The 9,739-nt window shown below is 45.3% G+C and overlaps 1 protein-coding gene across 1 annotated transcript; it reads left to right on the top strand.

Moving 5' to 3' along the window:
• Positions 1-106: 106 nt before the first annotated feature.
• On the top strand, positions 107-9,261 carry XRCC6 (X-ray repair complementing defective repair in Chinese hamster cells 6; the record flags this gene model as incomplete). The annotated part of the gene is made up of 9 exons (XM_010146995.1): positions 107-194; positions 291-400; positions 909-1,047; positions 3,235-3,489; positions 4,326-4,509; positions 5,847-6,033; positions 7,113-7,281; positions 8,076-8,237; positions 9,132-9,261. Coding segments are annotated over exons 1-9 (1,424 nt in total), but the record flags the coding sequence as incomplete, so codon positions are not given.
• Between the last annotated feature and the right edge of the window lie 478 nt (positions 9,262-9,739).

Consider the following 9,739-nt stretch of genomic DNA (forward strand, 5'->3'; position numbering starts at 1 on the left):
GCCGAACGTTGAGTGTGGACGAGGCTGGCGCGTGCACGGGCCTCCCCTTCCCCTTCCCCTCCGCCGGCGCGTCGGTGGTCGCTGGGCCTGGCGCGCGTGGGCAGTCATGTCCGAGTGGGTGTCCTACTACCGGAGCGAGGCGCTGGAGGAGCAGGAGGAGGAGGAGCAGCAGGAGGAGGGGACCGAGGCAATCGGTAAGGCCTCACGGAGGGCAGCCCGGGGTCCGCCGCCCTGGGGCGGTCAGCGGGCCGACTGTCCCGTTGCTAAAATTGTTTCCCCCCATTTCGTAGGGGACTACCGGTTCTCTGGTCGCGACAGCCTGATTTTCTTAGTCGACGCCTCCAAGGCCATGTTTGACGAGGACGAGGAGGGAGTGACTCCCTTTGACATGACCATACAGGTGAGGCCGCTCAGGGCGCTTCACAACCCCCCCAGGGATCCCCTTCGGCACCGCCGTGGGTGCGGCTGCCGGCTTGTCGCTCTGCCCGACCTGCTAGGGTATGGCCGCGGGGAGACTCGGGCAGCCCGGGCTGCTGAAGGGCTGTGGGTTTGGAAAGAGCCATTCCCGGGTAGGCCCCGTCCAGAGTGAGGTGAGGGAAATGGTTATGGAACGAGCGATCAATCTGTGTTCAGGGTGGTGTCTGTAAGAGATGCGTATTTCATCAATCTTGAATGCTAATAAAAAATACACAAGGCTGTGTCCTGAAAAAAAAATCTCAAAAAACAAGATCCCAAATTCTTTCTCCTGGTGAAGTTTAGCTGCAAAAAAAAAAAAAAGCATTTGTTGCTGTTCTGTTTGCTAGAGTCTGCTTGTATAAACTCTAATTGCCAGAGACAAAACTTTTGCACCCTTGCTGCGACTGATCTTCTTTTCTTTGTATTTTAACCTGTGTGCATCTTTTTTTCAGTGCATCCGGAACGTGTATACCAGCAAAATCATCAGTAGTGACAGGGACCTGTTAAGTGTCGTGTTCTATGGTACAGAAAAGAACAAGAACTCAGCAGATTTCAAGCACATCTATGTTCTTCAGGAGCTGGACAATCCAGGTAAAGGCAGTAAAGTGCTATGAAGGTTATATATAGAGTAAGGAAACCTGTGTAGTAGCGTTGTTAGTAACTGGCCTCTCTAAAAACAAAGAGCTGTCAGATAAATAAATTGTTCCTGATACTGAGATGTGTTGAGGGAGGATAGTTTTAGAAATTTACTGAAAGCTTAGAAGCTTAGTAGGATCTTAGCTTTTTCTGTTACAGTTGGTTCAGATGCCTTTCCTGTGTCTTATCTTTTATTTTAACATGGTTGCACCTGCTGTCAGCTAAAGCTAAGAGGATCTCAACAGAAGTCTTGAAAGCCCATCGTGTCTCTGCTGTGCTTCAGAAAAGTGCATGGGCATCCTAAGGCACCACAGATTCCAGCTGATGGAGAATATCCTAGAATGGCCGTGGTTGGATAAAATTTCTTGAGGTCATCTTGTCCAACCCCCCTTGCTCAATCAGGGTCAGCTAGAGCTGATTGTCCAATATCATAGAATCATAGAATGGTTTGGGTTGGAAGGGACCCAAAGGTTGGAAGGTTACCCAGTTCCAACCCCCCTGCCATGGGGAGGGACACCTTCCACTAGGGCAGGTTGCTCAAAGCCTCATTCAGCCTGGCCTTGAAGACATCCAGGATGGGGCATCCACAGCTTCTCTGGGCAACCTGTTCCAGTGCCTCACCACCCTCTCCGTGAAGAACTTCTTCCTGATATCCGATCTAAACCTCCCCACTTTCAATTTAAACCCATTACCCCTTGTGCTGTCACTACAGGCCCTGTTACCTCTTTGGGGTGTTCTGTCTCTTATTTTCATAATAAGTTTTGCTGTTCTTAAATTTAGCTCTTCCATTTTCTTAGAATTTCTTAGAATTACCTAGCATGTGCTTGATAATGAGTGCCAGCTGCTGAATTAGAAAAGGCAGTAGGAGGGGTGCGAAGAATGCACGCTGGAGGTGGCAGAATCTCTGACAGCTGAGAGTCTTGTGGTGGGTTTTTGTTTGCTAGCTTTTAATAGCAGCCTGTATCTCTGAGGAGGTTCTGTTTTACTGGCTTTACAAGGAGGTGCAGGTTGGTGTTCTTGCTATCATGCTTTAATAACGCATGGGATTCTCCTGCAAGAACTGTGCCTTGTCCTGTCCTAGATTCAGAATTAATTACGATGTGGACCTGACAAAATTGCCCTAGGTTCTTCTCCCTTTTCTGGCAGCAAGTGCCTTAGGCTTCTCGCTCATCCTTTTTCCTCCTCCTTCCCTGCTTGCCCTTTTCCCTGCGTTAGAGGCAGTAGCTTCACCATCCTGATAAAGGCCATGCAGGTGGAAGGTGAGTGTTGTTAAAAAGGAAAATAATTTTATACTTGCTTCCCCTGGAGAAGGAAGAAATACTATAGTCAGTTAATACATAGTGTGTAATTATGAACGCTTATGCTATTAGTTAAATGTCAACTGAGGAGATGAAAAAATAGTAAAGGAGGGGTGTGGAAGACATTTTCAGATGAGATGTCAAAGTGCTGCAGAATTTGAGTGAAGGACAAAGGAATAACCTCTGCAGAATGCAGCAGATGAAAAATGAAAGCTTGTCTCCCTTTGCAGAGTTATGGGAGAAAACAGAGACTCTGCTAATAGACAGGTGGGAAAAGGTGTCATAGTTGGGCTGGAGCGATCTGCAGAGGTTTAAAAAGGCTGTGGATACCTGCCCTGAGTGTTGCTTCATGTGGTGATCTGTGGCTTGCATCCGACCTCTAGGTTAATTCTCTCTGGCAAGTGAGGCGAGGGAGCAGGAGGAATTCTCCACCTTCCCAACGTGCCATGGAGATGCAGGATGGTATTTTACCTCCTGCCGTGCCTCTGCAGTGGGGGCAATTGCTGCCTTGCCTGCGCTGAGCACTTGTCCTTTCACTGCAGTGTTTGCGGTACTTTGATCCCTGCCTGTTTCCTTTCCCCAACAGGAAAGAGCCCCGCGTTGATGTTGGGGCACTTGGAGTCCCCTTGGCCCCAGTAGGTGCTTTCAGGTGGTAACCAGCTTGCGGTATGGCAAACGTTCGGCTGTGCTGAGCTATGTTCTCAGCCGGGTGTTGGAAGGGTATGAGGTGCCAGGGGACATTACTCAGATGTCAGCTGCCAGGGACCCTCAGTGCATGTTTAGAAGAGTTTGCAGTACCTCTTTCAGTATTTCTAATGCCTGTGAATGCTGTTATCCCCTTCAGGTGCAAAGCGTGTTCTAGAGCTGGACCAGTACAGGGGAGACAAAGGACAAGTACTTTTCCGTAAGACCTTTGGCCACAATGCTGACTATTCACTGGGTGAAGCGCTCTGGGCCTGCTCTAACCTCTTCAGTGATGTCAGAGTCCGGCTGAGCCACAAAAGGATCATGCTCTTCACCAATGAGGATGACCCTCATGCCAACGACAGCACCAAAGCCAAGCTGGCCAGGACCAGAGCTGGTGATCTGAGGGACACAGGTCAGTATTCTCCCCTTTAATGTCAGGTAGAATAGAAGTGATGTGTCCTTGCAGCGGATGTTAACTGCGTTGCAAGTTTGCGATGGAAAAAGAATATGAAATCATCAGAACTGGGGAATCTTTCTGAAGCTTTCTAAATTAGAGATTTGGTATCTAATCTAAATTAGAAAATTTGTTATCCAATCTGGTATCCAAAAACTAACACTCATTTTCTAGGATCTCTTTGTCTACTCTGATAGTGTAAATCAGGACTTGAGAGGGCTGTGGAAAACAAACTCTATTTTATTTCATTGTTCCACCGTTTTCCAGGAAGGGAATAATAACACTAAGTTAACACAAAAAGAAAAACTACTTTAATGGCTCCATTTTGGATGAGCTGAAGCACAGCAACCTGAGCTCGGGGAGCGGAGGGCAAATGCGTCAGTAGTTTAACTGTGTAGCTGAGATAACCAGGGTTTCTGGAGCTCAGCAGATGTGCTGGATCCAGAAGCTGTGAGGCTTCCTTAGTCCATTAGCCCTTATAACTGGGAAAGGGGAATTTCTGAGCTACCACTTCTCTCTGTGCCTGAGGTAAGATTACATTCTACGGGAGCTTGTCAGGGCTGTTTCATACATGGTGTTGTCCATGTTCTTAATTAGGGAGGAAACATTTTCTATGCGACGACGTTTTGACTGAAGTTGAAGAATGTCTTTTGACTCTTACCCTAGAAACTTTCACATCGGGTGCAGGTGACAATCTGGGGCTTGTTCTTGCTTAAATTCTTGCTTAGACAGAGTGCTGAGTAAGAAGAAATCTGTTCCTGTGATCCACCTCCTGTCTCTTACTTTGTTTCTAGGTATCATCCTGGACTTGATGCACTTGAAGAAGCCTGGAGGGTTCGATATCGCTCTGTTCTACAGGGATATCGTAAACGTGGCAGAGGATGAGGACCTTGGCATCCACCCTGAGGAGTCGGAGAAACTGGAACATCTCATGAAGAAAGTACGAGCAAAGGAGACAAAGAAACGGACTTTAGTCAGGTTTGTGCCTAGTTGTGTTTCATTTGGCGGAGTCACCTGGTGTTATTTTTAGACTGCATCTCACCTCCTCTTCTGGAATGACTGGTCTATAAAGGCATCAGTGATCCCATTCCTCAGTCTTAATTCCTTGGTCCAAGGTTGGTGTTTCTTCCCTAGCTTCCGAGGATGTTTGTCCTTGGGGGATGGGAAGAGTGGAGAGTGAAGCTAGGCCTCTTTTTTTCCTCTCTGTGACATCTCCGGTATTTAGCTTGGCCAGAAATTATAATTTTGAAAAATGACATTATTGCTAAGTGAAATACTTCCCAAAATATCTGTAACATGTAAAAATGGCTAGTTTATAGTGAAATCTGATTGAAATGAGGCTTTTCTTACTAGCGTTAACTTAGAAAAATCTCAGTGTGACTGGTAGGTACTTTGGCCTATTATTAAATAGTCACGTGTGGCCAGTCTGTCTGGGCACTTGGTGTGGATTCCCACAGCCTTGATAGTTGCGATCTCCTAACCTTGAGAGGTTAAAGATACAGATAGAGAGATTAAAGGGATCTTGACAAAGCAGATAGGAAATAGTTTTGGAACCACGTACTCCATAACAGTTGGGGTTTTTTTAATGAGTGAGTTCACAGCAGAATGACATGGAAGCATGGTAAGGGAATGAACTTCACAGCCTAGTGTTTTCTTTAATATATATTTTTTAAACTCCCACCTTGAGCTGTTGCCACTGGCATTCTTGCTCCTACTTGCAGCTTTGTTTTCCTTTTCTGGGAGTGTTCCTCACGCTTCCTGTTACTTGAGGAGGAAGGATCCCTCACCAGTGATACCTTTTAGAGGAGAGACAGTAACATTCATGGTACTTCACTCTTCTGCTCTCAGAACTTGAAGATTACCTCCACTTTTAAACCTTTACTTCTGATTTTTTTCTTTAAGTTCTGATTTCTTTATTTCTTAGTCATTTGTCTTGATGGGGTTCTTTCGAGGAATTGTGCCTTCTGCGTGAACAGCTGTGTGAATTCAGAGGTCACGTTGTTCAAGCAAAGTGCCCAAACCTAAGTTTGTCCTGTGCTCTGCTGAGCACAGCTGCCCTTCAGATTGAAAACAAGTGGAAGAAATATGGTAAATTATTTGCGTTTAAATCATTTTTCATGACCAGAAGTGACAGCATTGCACGAATGTTCTTATACAAGTGAGAATATGACTCAAGTAATAGTATATTTCCAGAGATAACATGTGATTTTGGGAGAATAGAAAGAGGTCAGAAAATAAATCCTCTGAGGAGATTACTTTCTTTTGAAAAAGTGATTGTTTGGAAGTTTCAAGTCTGTGTCTGCTTTTTTACACAGGTTAAATCTGTATCTGAACAAAGATCTGTCTCTTTCTGTTGGTGTTTACAACCTTGTACAAAAAGCTTATAAGCCATATCCGGTGAAGCTGTATCGGGAAACTAATGAACCAGTCAAAACAAAAACAAGGATGTTTAATGGAGAAACAGGCAGCTTGCTCCTGCCTAGTGACACAAAAAGGGCTCAGGTAACGTACTGATTATACGTCTGCTTTTTCCTGTCACTGTGATGTGTGGGGGGAGACACGGATCCTCCTGGTCACTTCTTTCTGTAAGGCAGAACCAGGTTGTCAGAGCCTGACCTTATGTGGCCTTGTGCTGTCACTGCTGGTGCTGTATTTTGATCCATTAGGAACAGATTTTGTCCGTTTTATTGAACGTATAAGTGTGAATGGCAGGGCAGGGCGGGACGGAGCTCTGGTTTTTTTTTTTACCTTTGTTTTTTGTTACTTTGTTCTTTGCTTTGCCTTCCTGCTTGATAGTTTGGCTGATGTAGCTGGAATGTCACATCCTCTTTAGGTACAGCCTTATTTCAAAGAAAGACAAGCAGTTGCTAGGTACATATCACAAATGCATTTTGTGTGTCCTTCCATGCCAAAGGGTCTTAAAGTTGTTGTCTTAAGACTAAATATTATTTATATTACGCAGTGGTTTCTTGAAATAAAGTCCAGAAGAGGAACAGAAAGCTGAGCCTTAAGCCTTGATGTCTAACTTCAGCAGCTGGACTACGACGTGTTTTCATTTTTGTGACGTATGAGTGATGCTTCTAAAGCATTGTTTCTGGGTCACTGTTTCTGCCAGGAGTAGATTGCTGACGTGCATCTGCTGAAGCAAGTTTAGCATCAGACAGGACCTCTGAAAACGTCTGGTCCAGCCAGCCCAGAGCAAGGGTCTGGAGCACAAGTCCTGTGAGGAGCGGCTGTGGGAGCTGGGGGTGTTCAGCCTGGAGGAGAGAAGGCTCAGGGGGGACCTGATCAGAGACAGCTCTGAAGAATTCCAGGGAAGAGATGTTGTGACAGTCTGTGACAGGGCTTAATCACTGTCTTAGGAAAGTGCATTTTGCTGATGTTCAGGTGGAATTTCCTTTGGGATAGTGGTCACAGACGGTAACTTGCCATTTCATTGTGCACTAATGATAAGAGTTGGCTCTGTCTTGTTTCTAACCCTCTTTTCAGTAGTGGAAGACAGCAATTGCATCTTCTTCCTGCCCCCTGCCCCATTTTTTTTTTACGCTGGCAGCTCTACTATCTGTTCTTCTCTGGTTTAGACATATGGAAACCGCCAGATTGTGCTGGAGAAGGAGGAAACAGAAGAATTAAAGCGGTTTGATTCTCCTGGCTTGTATCTGATTGGCTTCAAACCACTTTCAATGCTAAAACAGCACCACCATATCAGGCCCTCCCAGTTCATCTATCCGGAGGAGTCCCTGGTAAGCGGTAAGTCAAAATGGCAAGAGAAGATTCCAGCACCTTGTGTTAGGGTCACCATCTGATTCATGGGGTGTTTGAGTAGAAATCATTCAGTGTAAAAATCTTTGTCTAATTTAAAAACTTGCTAATATCAAAAGGTGTACAATTAATTGTTACTGCCCCTCTCAGCTGCAGTTCAGGCTTATTTTCTTCAGTAGCAGAAGAGCCGACTGGGCTTCGTGTTCCATCCACCATGACAGGTAGCTAATCGAAGCAAGCAGATGTAGTCTGCTACCTGACAAGAAGATATTCTTGTGGTAAAAAAAAAAAACCCACCCAAACGAAAACCAGTGAACATAATTGCTGGTTTAATGTCCGTATCAGCTGGGAATGGAAACACAATATTCGGGAAGTATGGTTGGATTAACACAATTAACAACACTTTACAGGCTTGTAAAGAGAGAAGGAGAGAGTGATTAAGACTGCATTTTCCACCTTTTTATGTGTACATGTAAGTGTACTCGTCTAGAAATATAGTATCAGTCCATCCCAAGCTGCAGTAGTAAAGAAAAATTCCAGCTCCTCGATCCACCAGTGGATAGAGTAGGGCTGCGTTATGACCACGTTTTGCATTGTCTGGCTACAGAAGAACCTTTATACTAGCTTCTCCAGCTTAGCAGTTTCCTGAGTCAAACACTTTACTTACATGTCAGTCTTTTCCTGATCTCCGTGTCTGGTAAAACACAAAGCGGACCTGGAGTTACATTCCTGACCGAAGGAGCCAAGCTGTCAGTCTGACCAGCACCGCCTTGCCTTTGCAGGGAGTACAACGCTATTTAACGCCTTACTGATGAAGTGCTTGGAGAGGGAGGTGGTGGCACTGTGCAGGTACACCGCGCGCCGGAACACTCCCCCTCGCTTTGTGGCCCTGGTTCCCCAGGAGGAAGAGGTGGATGAGCAGAAAGTGCAGATTGCCCCTCCAGGTATGGGAAGAGATGCTGCCTTGCCTTGCACGAGCGGGTGCCGTCAGTGTAACAGCCCCCTGTATTGCGTGAAAATGTGCTCAGTGCCACTCCCCTTCACACTGGGGGGTGCTTTCCAACATCCCTTCAGTTTAGCCACTGTAAATATCTGATGTTGAATCTATTTTAAAACCCTAGTTGCATCAGTGCTTGCTCAGGTGTAACATGGCTGTGGGGTTTTCCTGCCTCCTACCTCTTTTTAGCAGATTGAAGCAACCGACCTAAAAATTAAAAGCCCTTTTTTGTGTGTTTGCTGACTAGATGGAGTGTCTTTCCCTGAATTTTATTGTATCCTTGGATAAATTTTAAAGCATGATTAAATAATCTCATATACAGAGCCTTACACCTTATCAGAGGAGTGGGGAATGATTAGGGAGCAAAGGCACACTCTTGCTCTTTTGTATTTTCTCACCTCTTTGACCAGAAAATTCTCTGCTGGGAGGATGTAAAGTAGAGGAATAACACTGCTTGTGGACAAAATAAAGTGTTTCGGAAATAACGCAGGCATTAACCTTATTTTCAAACAAGCTTTTTTCAAGCTCATATCTGGTGAGACTTGGGGAAGGTGGACAAGTTGATCTCCTGTCTAAAAAGCAGGTCACCAGTTTTGAGCTCTTAGCTATGCGTTTGGTTTCTGTCTTTCAAAAGGCCATTAGTGATGTCGGTTATGTGTATTGAGATTGGGATTGATTGTCATGCTCCATAGAGGTGCTAGGAGATACTATGGATTGCTGTTGTGTGTAGTGTGGGGAGACCTCAGACCTCGATCATAAGCATCTTGGTCTTTGCCATAAATTATTGTTCTGAGGCCATGGTGCTGCATCACTGTCCTCTTGCTCTCTCTCTCCTGTGTAGGTTTCCACATCATTTTCCTACCGTATGCAGATGACAAACGGAACGTCGATTTTACAGAGAAGGTGCCAGCCAGTCGAGAGCAGGTGAACAAAATGAAGGAAATCGTTCAAAAACTCCGTTTCAGATACAGGTACGTGAAGATAAACAGCGTGCGAGGGGTGGCACGGGGAGAAAGCACAACACTATTGCTTGCTCTGTGGCAACTGTTCAACTGAGGTGTCCGTGAGGCGAGATTTTGATGTATTGTGGTGCAAATTGCTTCCCTTTGCAGTAGCTTTGTCTGGACTTTATTCTGAATCATTCTGGGCACCCAGGCGACACGTGCTTTATATGTCACGTTCTGGAGTTCTTTATAGAATTGCTCGTGTTCTCTGGGCCGTTGTCCTTTGTTACCGAGGTATCACATTTTATTGTGCTTCCACCGATCTATTGCGGATCAGAGCTGCATCGTTTAAATTAGAAAACTTTAGGGAGAATAGTTGGGCCTTTTTCGTTGCAGATAGGATAAATTTCAGGAAGTGCATTTATGGGAGATTTTTTTCATGGGTACGTAGAAAGTAGCATCACTCTTGTTAAAGTATGTGTGGGACAAGGATGTCTTGTCCCAC

This window comes from Eurypyga helias, unplaced genomic scaffold (assembly GCF_000690775.1).
Source record: "Eurypyga helias isolate BGI_N326 unplaced genomic scaffold, ASM69077v1 Scaffold45262, whole genome shotgun sequence".
In the NCBI taxonomy this organism is placed as follows: Eukaryota; Metazoa; Chordata; class Aves; order Eurypygiformes; family Eurypygidae; genus Eurypyga; species Eurypyga helias.